Source organism: Etheostoma cragini, chromosome 17 (genome assembly GCF_013103735.1).
Source record: "Etheostoma cragini isolate CJK2018 chromosome 17, CSU_Ecrag_1.0, whole genome shotgun sequence".
NCBI classification, from domain to species: domain Eukaryota; kingdom Metazoa; phylum Chordata; class Actinopteri; order Perciformes; family Percidae; genus Etheostoma; species Etheostoma cragini.
Window position 1 is genome coordinate 25450478 of NC_048423.1, and position 17324 is coordinate 25467801.

Genomic DNA, 17324 nt, shown 5'->3' on the forward strand with positions numbered 1-17324 from the left:
CCTCAGATTGGACAGATAGTCTAGCTAGCTGTCTGGATTTACCCTGCAGAGATCTGAGGACCAGGTATCCATAGTCCTTAGATTAGACCCCTAAATCCCTGCCAAATACACTCAAGCTTTCCACAAACCTAAACACTGGATGGGATAACATTTAAGTGGAATTAACTCCTACCATTTTACTGTGACAACAAATTGAATGATGTTGAATGATAATGATATTTTCTTTGTACAAATATTGCTGTAATGTACACCACAACTGACAGCTATATGTTGTTGCAAATTCATGGTGGTTCACCCTGGATGCCAGCCACATATAGCTTCGCCCACAGCATTTGAGGTCGGGAACTTCATATTCTGACTAGAATCTGAGAATGACGAGGTGAAAAATAACTAAATCAATGGCAAAATAAATTATTAGTCCAGTCCTAGTGGACATATAACGAAAATCCTTACACGATCATGCAAACCAGTACAATAAATAGGCCTGTAAGGCTCTAATTTGGATTTTTGATACAAAGTGTCAAATTCAAATGTGTGGTAATGCTTTAGGTAGTAGGTTGTGGTGTTTTCAGCCATTAAATGTACTGCATCAATTGCGTTTTCCACTGCTGTGCACAATTAAAGAAACAGAATAACCTTAGTAACTTGTTGCAGAGCTATTGTTTGGATGGTCTCATTCATAGACAGTAATAGAAAGGTAGGAAGGAAAGTCTTATGTATTCCATTCGTTGTTCTCGCTGTACTTGGTGTTATCGCGGGAAGTGGCAGGGCGATACGCTAGCTCCGTTTACCTATCGCGTAACTGACAGAAAGCCCAGCCTGGAGTTCCTCAGCGCTGATGGTGAATAGCCACTGCTGCGGTAACGGGCGGAGGAGAAGAAGCCGCAGAAGGAGTCAGCGGTGGCAGAGGAATGATAGTTCTGAGTTAGTCGTATAGAATTAGCAGTATTACGTGTATCATCTGATCCTTACCAACACCAGAAAGGAAGGGAAAAATAAGTAAAGATGGCGGCCGCGGCCTCGCCGGGCTCCGGCTCATCCACCTCTTCGGACTGGATTGTACTGAGAGACGGTTGCCTGCGTTGCGACGAGGAGGGCCTGCGAAGCCTTTCTTACCACCCGGCCCTAAACGCTATCCTAGCCGTTACCAGCCGCGGCAGTATAAAAGTAATTGACGGCACTTCGGGGGCCATTCTCCAGGCTTCAGCGTTGCACGGTAAGCACCGGAACCCCGCGTCAAGCCCTGACACCAGCCGCTGATTGTCAACAGACGCCAAACACGACACGGGCTGAGTTGTAACCTCAGCTAGCTACCGTTAACGTTAGCTGTTCCTGCCAGTTGTCATTGGGCCTAACGTTAGTTTGATTATTGGATAACTGGATTCGTTCAGCCTGTTGTGATTGTGCCTGTGCACTTTCTTCAGACGTTGATCTGAAATGTAAATTAAAGTTAACGGTAGTGCTTCTTGAACGCCGGTGTTTGCTACTGTTTACCCCCGTTGCAACATGCCAAATCTACCATGAAAGCTAATAGATAGCTGGTTAACTTAGCACAGCGCTAGTTAGCCGGGCAACCTTTCCTGTCAGTTTCTGTCATTCTAGTGGTCATCACGATATTTCGTTAGAATTGGAAGTAATATTTTGGGTACCTAATTTAGCACTCCTACTATTATCTAGTTAAATGTACTACAGTGTTACGTTAATGGAAAAGACTGAGAAAGTCTCTAAGCTAGCCAGCGGCACTCTGACGTTAGCTGCCTAACTTTCCAGTCTGTCGTGTACAACGTTAGTGTCCGTCATTTGGAAACGTTAATGTGATACTGAAAGTAAACTGACTTGGTGCTGTAGGGTTGGTGTGATGGGGCCGTACTTGTTTACTGGGCTAACTTGCTAGCTAGTATGGTAAAATAACCAGCCAACACTTTTCTCGCTGGACTTGGTGTCTGCACGCCAAGTACAGTAGCAATGTATCCAGGACATTGCACACGACGTTTCCAAATACTTTCATAATGGTTTCGTCAAGCTGTGCTTCACAATCACCAGGTGACTGTCGCTTATCACTGTCCTCTGCTTTGTTTACGAGGCACAGGATATAGCATGCTTTTTTAAAGTGGAAGAGAAACACATGAACACACTTGATCTGGCTGTCTTGCAGACAGTAGGCTATTCTTACAATTTGCATAACGTCTTAAATTGTGCTGATTTCTTGATGGATGTCAGTATTTCTATCAGTAGGCAGTAGGCAAATATTTATCAGTAGGCAAATATTTTTTCTAACCAAAGTAAGGCATAACAACTGGTTTATTAGTACCTGTAACTAGGGTTGCACGGTATTGACAATGGGATATTGCGATATCGATTATGAATATTGCAATGTTGATATTCATTAAGATAATTTTAAACAGGAAAACGCATCAAAATAGATTTATAACAAATTAAACAAGCTGTCTTGGAACACAAGGTTCATATCAACTGACTGTCCTTTTGGACTGGTCCAACATGAATAAATGAATAAGGACCATGTCTACAGAACAGGACATGTACTGGTTGGACAGTATAAAATGAATAAAAGAAGATAACAGGACACAATTTTTTTTCTTCTTCTCGGATTCGTTCCGTTGTCTATCTATTTTCTTATTTCTGACAGTGTGTAAGCCTTACACTGTCACTCTGTTGAAATACACACACACGTGGTACGCTCCACAGGGTTGGTCATGTAGTGGGCCAGGGCGCTGACGTGCACTTACATGTGCAAGTGGCACTGTAACTGGCCAATGAAACAGGATCATTATGACGTTTTAAGGGAGGTCTAAATCAAACACAACTAAGCCACACAGCCAACGGACGGGACGCAGCGCTCCACAAAATATTGCATACTTATTGCGACTCTTTCGATATATGGCAATGACGATATTGAGTCAATATATCTTGCACCCCTCGATATAATATTGCGCAACGTGATATTGCGATAATGATATTGAGTTTAAATATCTTGCACCCCTACTGTAAAAGGGTTTTCCTGAATATAGACTGGGCACTATTACTTAGTTAAATGTACTACAGAGTAGTGGCATGCGAGTTAGTTAAGTTAATTCTCTCCGTGCCAGGAGGCACACAGGGCTTGGACATCACTCCTCCACTGAGTTCGGTTGGCAGCTGCACGTCGTGCTGTATTCCACGTGTTCCAGCCTGCACCGTTACGTTCCAGTTCCACCATTCGCCGCCAAGTTGTTTTTGGGCGGCCTCTTTTCCTTCTTCCTTCAGGTGCCCACCCAAGGGCCACAGCACAGTCGTCCGTTCTGTCCCTCCTCAGCACATGGCCGATCCAGGTCCATCTCCGTCTCCTCGCCTCCTCACTGATTTTCTTTGTTTCTGCCATCTCAAGAACTGACTTGTTGGAGACGTGTTGTTGCCATTGAATCTTGAAAATCTTCCGTAAGCATTTGGTCTGGTAGATGTCTATCTTCTTCTCCTCTCCCTTGGTTAGTTTCCAGGTCTCGCATCCATAAAGCAGAACCGAAGGGACCAAGCTCTTGAAAAGGGAGGTTTTGAGCAAGAGTGTCAAAGTTCAAGGCCCAATGTTATTAAGAAGTAGTGTGTCCCAATTATATGAATGCAGCATGCAACAGTACCTACTTTGTAAGGTCAGCAACAGTATGTACTGAAAGAATGAAAAATAATTTAACATTTATCAAGAGAACTAGATGCAGACCGCACACCGATTTAGCAACTGCAGTTTTTTTCTCACACAAAATGCATTTTGATATGAAATCATCATACTATTTCATCCTGCGTTCTGATGAGAGGAATTGTTTTTAAGTTTATTGTGAACATCCAGAGGATCAGGTACTCTTTAAATTAGTTAAAATAGAGTACCAGTAAAAAAATGAACTTTTTAAAACTAATCTTTTTGTGTTCAGATTGTTTAATTTGTATAATAAACGACATAATGTCCTTTCATCTTTTAATTCAACAAACTATGGCTGGGCCATATGGCCAACATCTTCTTACCCGATATATATATATATATATACTTCATATGTCTAACAAAATGATATATAGCATGTTTCTTTATGAAATAACCCCGTTGTTTAGCTTATTTATTTTACTCCTGTATATATTAAATACTTCACAAATGAAGTACTGAGTATTTTCTAATTTTATGAAGAATTCAAAGGGCCTTTCATACCTACCTTGATTGGCCCTGATTTCCGTCCTTTCAGTTTGATTTGAACAAAAAGTATGTTTGTTTTGAGTGTGTAAGGATTTTCTGGGTGGTTGGGACTTTCGGACCAAACGAGTTCTGGCAGGCTATCGTAGTGTTATAAGAGAAGCGGAGCTCCTTCAGGGAACAGCTCTGTGCTTAATGTGTACAGGAGAGAGAGACAGAGATGTTGAATGCGCCCCATCGGCTATCAGAGTGGAAAATAAATCCGTAGTTTACTTGCTGCAGTAGTAATGGACAGCGTAGGTTTCAGTTTGTCTCTGAGTGAATACTGCAGCTCCTCAAAACCCCAAAGTTTCTGTGTCTTGCTTCTCAACAACACAACAAACAAAAAGAGCCACGCATATATCTGTCTTCAATTCCAGTATAGAAAAAAACTAATAGAGTGTAACTTACAAAAAATAAAAATTGAATAATATTTGTGTTCAAAAGTAATAAGCTAAGACAACCTATTATGTGTCTTAGTCGGCCCGGTTATCCAGACAGTAGAGCGACTGATGCTATCAGTGTAAACGGTGGTCAGTCCCGCTAGTTTGGCTGAACAAATGTTTGGCTTTGATTTGTTTGACACATGATGGTAGACCAACCATTGCAAATCACTGAGGTTTCACTGTGTTATCTCAAATTACACTCCTCCGAAGGTGCATGTAACCGACGTGTACAGGGTTTTTCCTGACTCAGGTTCTGACACTACATGAAAGGAAGCATGATTGGGTCACGTACAGGAAAGGCAATGAGTCTGTTCTACCTTACTTTACATAAATCTATGAATGTGCCTGTTATTTCTGACAATTTGATAAAAAAGTCTATAATGCTTGATGAAATGAAACCCCAATAAACAAAACTGCTTAAAAAAATGATATATTAAAATCCCAGCATTCACCGGGAGAGTCCGGTACAGCCTGATTCTGGACGGTAACTCACATCTGCGCTCATAGTTAAGTTTATGTTGTGCTATTTAACACATTTAAAGAGGATTGGAATTGCTATTGGTTCTCTCCATTCTCATTGTTTTAGCGCTGGTGATTTTCCTTTATTCCACCATGCAGGAAGAACCCTGATGTAGTGGTTTTCAGCTCTAGCCTTTCTAACTCTGCTGTCTTCTGTCCCTGTCGCAGCTAAACCTGGCGGCCGTGTCAGGTGTCAGTACTTTCCTGCAGTGGACAAGGTCCTTTTTGTGGACGACTATGCAGTGGGATGCAGGAAGGACCTAAACGGCATCCTTCTCCTGGACACAGCTCTCCAGCCTCCAGTGGCCAAGCCGGAGGACCTGGTTCAGCTGGAGCTGCCGGTTACAGAGGTAAGAGCCTAGACACCAGGAGGCTTTGTGTAACTGCTCCCTCAGATTACTTCACAATCACACCAGCAATCCTCACACTCACCCTCTCTAATAACTGCTGAGTAATATAAAAGTTAGGAAAAGTGTGGCACGCAGCAATAAAACAATAATGCTGCAAAGCACACAATGCAGCTTCATTTTTGTCAAAATTTGTAATGGTGAAAAGAAATTGCGCATAGGCACTCAGATGTTTCTCCTCTTCAATGGACCGTTGCTACTAGTAGTTTCAGCTCTTACACTTATTTACTTTAAAAATAACAGTTCAACTGCTTTTGTTGCTGTAATTGGTTTAGTCATTTGAAAGCGCCGTTGGTGACAACCTGCCTAGTAGAGACGCCATGGAGCAGCTCAAAAGTAGACCACTCTCTTTTATCAAAGAGGGTACCATCTTTGTCTTTATGGCAAGGGCCATTATGCTATTATCCAAAAATATAAAATTTTACACTGTGGCAACACACACCAACAGCGCTTAGTATTACATCAATTTGCTGGCGAATTTCTCTGCTTTCGAGCGTGTTGGGGGTAGAATCGTCAGTTGCAAATATTGCATCAATGTCACGGTTTATTATTGAAGGTAACGTTGGTTGTATGACTATATGTTGTGGGTTTTAACTAGGTTATGTTTTTCTGTTTTCTGATTAACTAAACTCAATGTGTTTGTAATGTGGCAACAGCTTAATTTGTTTAAAAGCTTTTACAAGTTTTAAAAGCTGTGAGTTATGCCACTAAGTCTTCCTTTTTGGACCATTTTAATTGGACATGATTTGATGGGCAACACTGGGCAACATATGCTTTCAAGCTATGAAATAACATGCAAGTGGCAGTTAGATCTGCTTCACTCACCAGCCGACATTTAAACAGTCACTAGCCATTTGGTGGCTGGAGAAAGAGGGAGTTTTGCACCGTGCCTGCTTTATCTCGTACTCTTCAGCTGACAACTCCACTGTTCATGTCCTACTAAATATGAGACCGTTCAGCTGATTTCACTTAACCTCGTCTCATTGCAGTAAAAAAAATTCAACAGACATTAAAATGTCAACTCTTTACATGCCTAACAATTCAGCAGACATTTAAAAACCCTTACAAAATATTTGTGTTTAGAACAAAGGCTTTGAATGTTGTCCCTATCAATTACTTTGGAATCATCCATCAATGCCAGATGTTTACAGTACATTTTTTGTGTGTGTCCCATTGTGACTGCAACTACAATATCATGGATCAATTGGCTTCACAATCCAATTCCTCAGGCAGTTAGAACTTGTGTGCGTGCGCGTGCGCGCGTGTGCGTGTGCGTGCGTGCGTGCGTGCGTGCGTGCGTGCGTGCGTGCGTGCGTGCGTGCGTGCGTGCGTGTGTGTGTGTGTGTGTGTGTGTGTGTGTGTGTGTGTGTGTGTGTGTGTGTGTGTGTGCATACATACACACACATATATATACACATATATGTATATAATATGTGTTTGTGTGTCTTTTCAGGCCCAGCAGATGCTGTCAGCCTGTCAGGAAAAGATTGATGTGTCTAACACAGAGGGCTATGAACTCTTCATCACCCAGCTCAAAGAAGGCCTGAAGAATACCTCACACGAGACGGCAGCCAATCACAAAGTGGCCAAGGTTAGTCTGTCCACCCCAAAATGATTTGGTTTCATTGTTGCATCCTGTATTAATCCAGGCTGACTGTTCGTGCTCATACATTATATATTAAGGATTTGGCTGGTAGTGACACCTGAACGTCAAAACCAATGTTTCACCATAGTCAATTATTTGGGTTGTCACATGAGAGGAGCCAGTCAAGTAAAGTGAAAGAGCTTCCACACTACAGTCCTTCAGAGTAATTCATTATACTTGTTCCTATGTCTTTGTTTTTCCCCCCTCAGTGCAGCTACTTCTCTAACAGCATGTTACGAGAGGCATTATGCAACATAAGCTCACACAAATTGCAGAAACTCTTTCAACTGATCTAGTCTCATCAAAGTCTCCTCTATCACATTTAAAAAGTCCTAAGAGATCCAAGTGGTGGAAAGTATGGAAGAACACTGAAATCGGTGAAGCCAATTTCCTATTGCGGCCCATGTTAAAGGGAGACATCACAAATGAATAGGGGAAATATTATAACTACTATACTATACTATAACTAACAGATATCACCATGAAACTTCCCCTGTTGATTGTCTACATTAAGACAATATTTGTTTGTATGTTTAATTATGCAAAATGAGGCATTATCTAATTCAATAAACGCTAATTTCCATAAATAAAGTTGTTTTGGTATTTTTCTATCTGGACCGTATGCATTGGTTTCTAAATGACTAATGTGAAACCAAAATCTTGAAATATTTAAAATCTTTGGTTAAGGATAGAATAGAGTAGATTAGATTCATCTTTATTGTCGTTACACAGGTACAGGTACAAGGCAACGAAATGCAGTTTGGGTCAGTAAGTGCAGGATATACAGTGGTTCATAAGTGTAGGACATGGATATGTACTGAATAAATATAGAAATGAATACTATTATAAGCAGAATTTTACAGATGGGTTTGTCCTATGAATATAAAATATAGGTAAGTATTGTGAGCAAGATTTACAGCTGGATATGTACTGAATATAATAAAAAACATTAACTAGGGCTGGGCAAGTTAACGCGTTAACTCATTAATTAATTAACGCCGACATTTTTTTTTATCGCGCATTAACGCAGTTTTTATTATTTTTTTATTATTGTAAAAGTTTGTTGGTCACAGGCTTTGTAAGACCTGAGACCGAGAGACTCGCCCACAAGCAAAAACAGCACCTCTGATTCATAGTTTAATAATTTACCATACAACACACACAAAAACTCACCAAAAGTTGTCTAAAAGGTAACGAGTTAGCGGTTACGGAGGTCTCTTCCAGGTCTCTCTAGCCTCTACAGGTGATTTTCTATCCAGCCTGGAACTTCCAGCCTTTTTTGGGGTCGTTGAGCTTTAAATCCAAACCGTCACATCCAAGATTTATCCACTTTATGTCCATAATTCATTGCGTTTTGGCTCATTAATGCCGCTAGCTCGCTGCTCCGTGTCTGCTCTCTGTTTAAGGAAGTAAGCCAATATAATGCCCATAAATGGGAGGCTATGTCATCCTAAGAGTATGGAGGCTGAAAGAGGCCAATACACCCAGTCAAACTGGCTAGGATGCAATCAAAGATGCTATAGTGCACAAGATAGATATCTACCGTTTTATAGAGTATAATGGCCTCACTGGTTTGAGATTTGGCATATATTTATAGTATATATTTGGGCCTTTTTTGAAGAAATGTAAATAGTATGTGCTTTATATGAGTTATAATGTTTAGTATGTTTATTTTTGCATATAGAAGAACTGTTTTAGACACAAACATGCTTGTGTAGCATTGCTGTGGGTGTAATATCAATAAATAGGACATTATTATGTTGATTATTGGCATAAGTAAATGTCGTGAGGGCAAAAGCGTCTCGACTTTCTTTAAAAAAAAGTATGTGTTTTGTCATCTGTATAAATTATGATTATTTCTTCAAAGAAATTATGCGATTAATCACGATTAAAAAATTTAAATCGCTGCCCACCTCTAACAGGAATATAATATACAGGTGGATATTACTATAAGTAGTACTATAGAGCGACACTGTAGAGAACACTGTAACCAGCATCCGTGAACCGGGCTTTAAAGTAACCCTATAGGACAAATGTTTAGCGTCCACTAAAAGTTGTGTGATTCATATGATTGATATCATAGTAGCGTCCCTAGAACTTCCATTCAAAAGGACATTTGACCCAAAATCAAAAATAGGGTAAATCTTAAAAGTGGCGTTTCAGTCCTAATTAAGCTGTTAAACTAAAGTTTTACTTGGGTACATTCACAAAAAGACTCTAGGTTACATTTTGGTGATTGTTGCGCTTTAACCCCAGGGCAAAACTACAATCAGCATGCTACTACGTATGATAGCCTCTGAGCCTGAAGTGAAGCGTTGGTGCTGTCATGCACATGGTGCGAGACTTTACGATAGGGGGAGTCCACTGCGCTGTGTGCCATGTGAAAAAACAAGTCATGTTGATTTCATCTGGCTTGGCGTGTCTCAATCTATCTGGGCAGTGTGCAGAATCTATGTATGGTAAACACAGAATGATAACTGGAAGTAACTCATACCAGTGTCTGCTTTAGAAAATTGACAGTTTATTTATGTTCCCATGTCTTTCTGATCTACTAATTCTATTACTCTCTTTATGTTTAACTCCTTGGTTCTTTCAGTGGGCGACAGTGACCTTCCATCTTCCCCACCACGTGCTGAAGCTAGTGGCCGGCGCTATCGTCAATGAGCTGAAGAAGATAAACCAGAACGTAGCTGCCTTGTCTGTGGCCTCATCCATCATGGACAGGCTCTCCTACCTCTTGTCAAGCGCCAGGCCTGAGCTCGGGGTTGGCCCTGGGCGCTCTGTAGATAGGTGAGCAGGCAGGGGAAGCAAATAATGCTTTGGTTACTGAAGAATTTTGATGCTTGCTTGTTTAGCCAAGGCCAAAGGGGAAGAAGGTCAAATTACAGGTGTTGGCATCATTTATAATATATATGAATGTATATGGAGCATGAAAAAAGGTGACCTTGAAATTGTGGCATTAACGTTGACACAAGGAAAAATTTGGTTGCATCTATATTTTGTGTTGGTGCACCTAATTAAAAAAACGTTAGTTGCACCAGGGCATCCAAGGCAAAAAGTTAGTCTGGAGCCCTGTCATAATAATAATAATAATAATAATAATAATAATAATAATAATAATAATAATCATACGGAGCCCCTAAGAGGACTTGGGGATTCTTTTCTTTCTCTAAAATATCTTGTAATAACGAGTAACCAATCTAAGGCTAGCAAAATAATGCTGTCAAAATACTGCGTATGTTACGTGGCTAAAGTAAATATTTCACATTCACAGCATGAAATTGGTTAACAGTTGTCAAACATGTTTTAAAAATGTGTTCTCTACAGATCTTTGATGTACAGCGAAGCTAACAGGAGGGAGACTTTTACATCATGGCCACATGCTGGGTACAGGTGGGCTCAGCCTGACCCAATGGCTCAAGCAGGGTTTTACCATCAGGTAAGTTCTCAGAGAACGGACACATCAGTCTTTGGGCATGTCCTTAGCTTACATCTGTTTACCCTAATGCACATTCACATCAGAGGGGAGGAGGACAAACAGTCTGTAGCTGGGCTCAGAGGTGTCTGACATCACTTGTGCTGGACAGCCTCAACGGCACACAGTATCTGTAATGCTTTGGGCAGTTTAGTCTTTCTGGTCTAACGGAGGTAAAGGTAAATATGCTGTATTTATATAGTGCATTTCTAGTCTGAACGACTGCTCAAAGCGCTTTTACATCATACAGGAAACATTCACCATTCAAACACATTCAGACACTGTGGCCGAGGCTGCCGTACAAGGTGCCACCTGCTCATCAGATAAACACTCACACACACCTGCTCATCAGATAAACACTCACACACATTCACACTCCGATGCACAGCATTGGGGGCAACTTGGGGTTCAGTGTCTTGCCCAAGGACACTTCAACATGGGACTGCAGGGCCAGGGATTGAACCTCCAACCTACCGCTCTACCACTGAGCCACAGCCGCCCCGAGGTGGTGAAAGTTCACCAGAATCTGAGGAGACAGACTCATCTTCATCACTTCATCAGTTAATTTGTTGCAAGATTAGCATTAGCATCAGATATATGTTGCAGTCACAACCCTGGGTGTAAAGATACGTTGATCAGGATGAATATATTTCATTGATCCAATAGATGCACGTGAAATTTTCATAATGTGCTATTCCTTTGAATTCCCACTTTTTTTCTTTTAAGTTTATCATTTAAATGTCTGGAAGAGCTCAGTTATAAAACTGTCAGATCATATTTTAGTTGCTTTTTAAGTGGTGATATGATTGTAAATTAGTTAAATGGCCATAAGATATTGTTTCATATTGATTGCCGGCCCTTAAATTGAATCATAATCTTATTGCAGCAGATATCAGCAAGACTTTTTTCTTTCTTTTGAAGGTCAAGAACTATTCATGGTTCCTACCATATAGATCATCTACCGGACATATGTGTTACATTTGCCATATTGTAGCCTACATTTAAACCACTATGAAACACAACACAAATGCTTAATAGGAAAGGCAAGGCAGCTTTATTTGTAGAGCACATTTCAGCAACAGGGCAATTCAAAGTGCTTTACACAAAATCAGTAAAAAAAAAACTACAGTTAAATATAAAAGCAGATAAAACACAAGAACAAACAGCGTGTTGGTGATGAGCCGCTGCCACAGATCAATTATTTTCTTTCCAGAAACCGGACATTGTGGGGGGAAAATCAGCTGGTAAAGTACAGTGGGGAGAACAAGTATTTGATCCACTGCTGATTTTGCAGGTTTTCCTACTTACAAATCATGTAGAGTTTCATCACAGGTACACTTCAACTGTGAGAGATGGAAAATCATATTGTATGATTTTTAAATAATTAATTTGCATTTTATTGCATGACATAAGTATTTGATACATAAGAAAAGCAGAACTTTTTTATATATAATATTTGGTACAGAAACCTTTGTTTGCAATTCCAGAGATCATGTTTCCTGTAGTTCTGGACCAGGTGTTCACATACTGCAAAAGGGATTTCGGCCCAATCCACCATACAGACCTTCTCCAGATCCTTCAGGTTTCGGGGGCTGTCGCTGCGCAATACGGACTTTCAGCTCCCTCCAGAGTCCCCCCCCCCATCTTCAATGCTCTTACTGAGGGAAGGAGGTTGTTTAAAATCTCGCGATACATGGCCCCAGCCATTCATCCTCCCCTCATTACGGTGCAGTCGTCCTGTCCCCTTTGCATTTCCACCTCCCGGCTTCACAGTTGGGATGGTGTTCTTGGGGTTGTACTCATCCTTCTTCTACCTCCAAACACGGCGAGTGGAGTATTTCTGTCTCATCAGACCACATGACCTTCTCCCATTCCTCCTCTGGATCATCCAGATGGTCATTGGCCAACATCAGACCACATGACCTTCTCCCATTCCTCATCTGGATAATTCAGACGGTCATTGGCCAACATCAGACCACATGACCTTCTCCCATTCCTCCTCTGGATCATCCAGATGGTCATTGGCCAACATCAGACCACATGACCTTCTCCCATTCCTCCTCTGGATCATCCAGATGGTCATTGGCCAACATCAGACCACATGACCTTCTCCCATTCCTCCTCTGGATCATCCAGATGGTCATTGGCCAAAATCAACCCACATGACCTGGTCCCATTCCTCCTCTGGATCATCCAGACGGTCATCTGTAAACTTCAGACGGGCCTGGACCTGTGCTGGCTTGAGCAGGGGGACCTTAGGTGCGCTACTAATGGTTTTCTTTGAGACTGTGGTTCCAGCTCTCATCAGGTCATTGACCAGGTCCTGTTGTGTCATTCTGTGCTGATCACTCACTTTCCTCATGATCATTGATGCCCCACCAGGTGAGATCTTGGATGGAGCCCCAGACTGAGGGAGATTGACCGTCATCTTGAGATTCTTCCATTTTCTAGTAATTGCGCCAACAGTTGCGGCCTTCTCGTCAAGCTGCTTACCTATTATCCTGTATCCCGTCCCAGCCTGGTGCAGGTCTACAGTTTTATCCCTGATGTCCTTCAACAGCTCTCTGGTTGCCTATTATCCTGTAGCCTTTCCCAGCCTGGTGCAGGTCTACAGTTTTATCCCTGATGTCCTTCCACAGCTCTCTGGTGGCTCATTGTCCTGTATCCCGTCCCAGCCTGGTGCAGGTCTACAGTTTTATCCCTGATGTCCTTCAACAGCTCTCTGGTTGCCTATTATCCTGTAGCCTTTCCCAGCCTGGTGCAGGTCTACAGTTCTATCCCTGATGTCCTTCCACAGCTCTCTGGTTGCCTATTATCCTGTAGCCCGTCCCAGCCTGGTGCAGGTCTACAGCTTTATCCCTGATGTCCTTCCACAGCTCTCTGGTCTTGACTATTGTGGAGAGGTTGGAGTCTGTTTGATTGTGTGTGGACAGGTGTCTTTTATACAGGTAACGAGTTCAAACAGGTGCAGTTAATTCAGGTAATGAGTGGAGAACAGGAGGGCTTCTTAAAGAAAAACTAACAGGTCTGTGAGAGCTGGATTTCTTACTGGTTGGTAGGGGATTAAATACTTACGTCATGCAATAAAATCCAAATTAATCATTGAAAAAGCATACTATTTTCTTGATTTTTTTTTTTTTAGTTTTAGATTCTGTCTCTCAAAGTTGATGTGTACCTATGATAAATATTACAGACCTTAACCACTTGTGGTGAGACACTGAACCGCGCTTCGCCATCTTGGTCCAGACAATAATAATTTACACTAATGTAATGTCAATGCTGTCAAATATCAAACTCGGGAAGAAAAAAACGGACGGTGTGGAGTGGAGCTGTGTAAGTGTTTAAGTTATACTTTTCCCTCGTGTCTTTCCACAGCCTGCCTCAACAGGGGATGACAGAGCCATGTGTTTCACCTGCAGTGTGTGTCTGGTCTGTTGGGAACCTACTGATGAGCCCTGGTGAGTAAAGATAACTAATTAGGGCCCAAACACGAACGTCACAGGGCCCAATGGTCAGTGACAGGGACCTATTCCTTAACAGAAACTTTTTCTTCTGCGTAATTGCATTTTTGAGAGGCTTGCGATGCTTGAAAACGCACAAAAATTGGCACACGTCAGACCTCGTGAAAATGTCTGCAGGGATATGGCTTAGGCGTGGCCACCGGGCTTCGTAGCGCCCCCAAATGCACAGCAAGGTTGGGATAAAGTTCCTTTAATTTTTACGAAATTTGGTGGGAGCATTGTGCTCATCTTTAGGAGATTTTTTAGAATGTTTTTGACAGGAAGTAAGCCATCTTGCATTTTATGTCTTGATTTTCATTTTACAAACACGTATGAGTACAAAACTTAACAGCCATATTCAAACTAGTAATTATTTTGATTTTATATTGCATTTTTGCTATAAGCAATTTGGTTCATGCATATTTAGCGGTCTCAATAGCGCCCCCGTAATGCGTGGAATGCCTTAATTTGGACAAAGTTGCTGCGATATTCACAAAATTTGGTACCCACATTACTCTTATCATTTCGGACGTATGGTATTTCCTTTTGTTAGCTCTTCCCAACAGGAAGTCATGTATTTTATGCAATCCTCCCAGGAGGTTTATTGTTTTTTTTCTCATATTTGCTTGGCATTATTCTCCCATTAATGTGAACCTAAATTGCAAAGGAATTTAAGTGCCACAGCAACCGGCATTCCCCTACTACCCTCCATTTGCTGGGAGGGGCAGGGGCCCGCTCATTGCTGCTTGCAGCTTTAATTCTGCTTTAGCCACTAATAGATCAATGATGACCAACATTTCTCCACTACCCCCAGGTCCGAACATGAGCGACATTCTCCCAATTGTCCCTTTGTGAAGGGCGAGCACACACAGAACGTGCCGCTGTCAGTGACGCTGGCCACCAGCCCCGCCCAGTTTCCCAACAGCCTCGAGAGTTCGGACAAGATCGCCTGCTATGGCTTTGGCAGCTGCCCGCAGTTTCTGGCTGCTGCCACCAAGAGGGGCAAGATCTGCATCTGGGATGTCTCCAAAATGATGAAGGTCAGAGAATCTAATGGAATGCGTGAGACTGTATCATCTGTCCTGTGTCCACTGTCCACTTTTAAAGATATTGGTGTCAGTAGGACTGACAGGAATACTTAAAAACTGCGATAATCGACATCCAAACCAGTATGCTTCCTTCCTTCCTTTTCCTTCCTTATTTTATTTTAGTATTATTGTTGTAATTGTAATGTTTGTGTTAGAACTGCCAGATATTTCATTTCAGCATTGACATCATGTCACAATGTCACGTATCACATTGCAGGATGTGTGATGTAAACTCCACAACTTTTTGCTGCTTGATACAAAAAGGAAAACTTGCATGGTTCTCATTTCCATGTCTAATTTAACCTGCCAACCCTTTCCCTTTAAGACAGGCATGTGGGCATTGACTTGGTCTGACGGGGCAGAAAGGCTCTCCTCTGCGTGCGTGTGTGTGTTGTAAGCGACAGGTGCAGCAGACACAGTGATGCACATGCCTTTCCATGGCTAGTGAAGCTACAGTAGTCAGTGTGTGTTTGCTGCAAAGAAGAAATAAAGCACCTGAACGTTATCACGACGTCTCCTGACAATTGGTCACCGTAGAGTTACCAGACTAGAAGCTGCTTACCAGCTATGAGCCAGGCTAAATCTAATTGCGCTAGATGTTTTTCACACTGATTTAAGACTTATTGGATTCACATGGTTTGTTGCTAGTGCATGACATAACCCCCTCAAAATTGAGATGATACATCTCAAGGGGTTTATCCTAATAAACTAATTTTGAACACATGCAGACTCCGCATGCAAATCAACCTTTGTATTTAACTACCTAATTTCCCTCTCCATAATAACATCAAAGGAGTAGTCACAGCACTTACTTGCTTTTGTCTTTGTAAAGCATTACAGTTCAACAAAAAGTTTCTATTTTCTAGGCAGATGCACTCCACTACCAAATCACCCCAGTAAATTAAAAATGCTTTCTTATTTCCAAAAACAGCTAGTTAATTCATCTCATAAAAATTCCAGTGTTATTTTCCAGTATCGTAAAGCCTTAGTGTTGTTAGGCCTAGTTGTGGCGCTGTCCTAGGTACTGAAATCAATAGACAGACCGGAAAAACGGCCTGGGACAGGCCTAGGTGTCAGACAGTAAATGTTCCTATATTGAACCCAGATTCAAGAGTGTGCAATTGTGTGTTGAACAGGTGCACTTGAAGTTTGACATCAATCCGTATGACCCGGCCATCCTGAGGCAGCTGATTCTGTGCGATGGTGAACAGAGCCAGCAGACACTCACCGAGTCTCGGAGACCAACTCTGGCCTGGCTTGAGGAGTCATCCTCCTGCTCTGACCTGCCCAAGCTAGAGGGAGACAGGTGAAACACACACACACACACACTCTCACACTCACACTCACACTCAGTCACACACAGTGTTAATGACTGCTCAAAGCGCAAGATTAGAACAGTCCTATCTCGTGGCAGCTTCCTGTGAGTCTCTGCTTGTTGCTGGGCAACTGGAGTTTTTGCATAGACATTTGATGGAATGTACTTAAACAGTTAGTGAGCAACTCATCCATAACATGGATATGCCAGCGAATTATATTTTATCTTTTCATATACAATAACATCAACAACAGAAGTTTGGATGACTTGAAAGAGAGTGGCCACAAACCGACACAGCCACTCTGTACTATTTCTGTAGGAATGTTGTGCAGGCATGTACCTATAAGGTTTAGGCCCTAGATGTTTTGGGCACCATCTAAGCGGAAATAATGTAAAATCAATGTCTGCATCCAATCTATCTAAAAAGATTTCTAAGATTTAGTGATTGTAGTTGTAGTTCTTTAGCATGTTTTTGGCTTTTTTATGTGTTATTTAATTAGTATCTGCTTTATATGTTAATGTTTTAGACACAGATATGGTGCTAATAATAGTTGTCCAAGATGATGTGAAACTTTATTTTATTTTTTAAAATAAAAAAACATTTTCTCCAGGAAGTACCCCTAAACCCCCTGCCAAATACAATGACGTCTCCCGCAAACCAAGGGAAAACACTGTGTGTGTGTGTGTGTGTGTGTGTGTGTGTGTGTGTGTGTGTGTGT

The 17324-nt window shown here is 41.7% G+C and overlaps 1 protein-coding gene across 4 annotated transcripts in view; it reads left to right on the forward strand.

Annotated features, from left to right (window-relative positions):
- Window positions 1-778: 778 nt before the first annotated feature.
- The window catches only part of birc6 (baculoviral IAP repeat containing 6), a 104391-nt gene continuing 87845 nt past the window's right edge, over window positions 779-17324 (forward strand). For all 4 annotated transcript variants that reach the window (XM_034898926.1, XM_034898928.1, XM_034898929.1 and 1 more), the window contains exons 1-8: window positions 779-1216; window positions 5344-5525; window positions 7036-7173; window positions 9824-10017; window positions 10555-10666; window positions 14078-14160; window positions 15017-15242; window positions 16427-16596. In XM_034898926.1, the coding sequence (XP_034754817.1) occupies window positions 1006-1216; window positions 5344-5525; window positions 7036-7173; window positions 9824-10017; window positions 10555-10666; window positions 14078-14160; window positions 15017-15242; window positions 16427-16596 (1316 nt within the window). In that variant the 5' untranslated portion in view covers window positions 779-1005. The remainder of the gene's footprint in view (window positions 1217-5343; window positions 5526-7035; window positions 7174-9823; window positions 10018-10554; window positions 10667-14077; window positions 14161-15016; window positions 15243-16426; window positions 16597-17324) is intronic.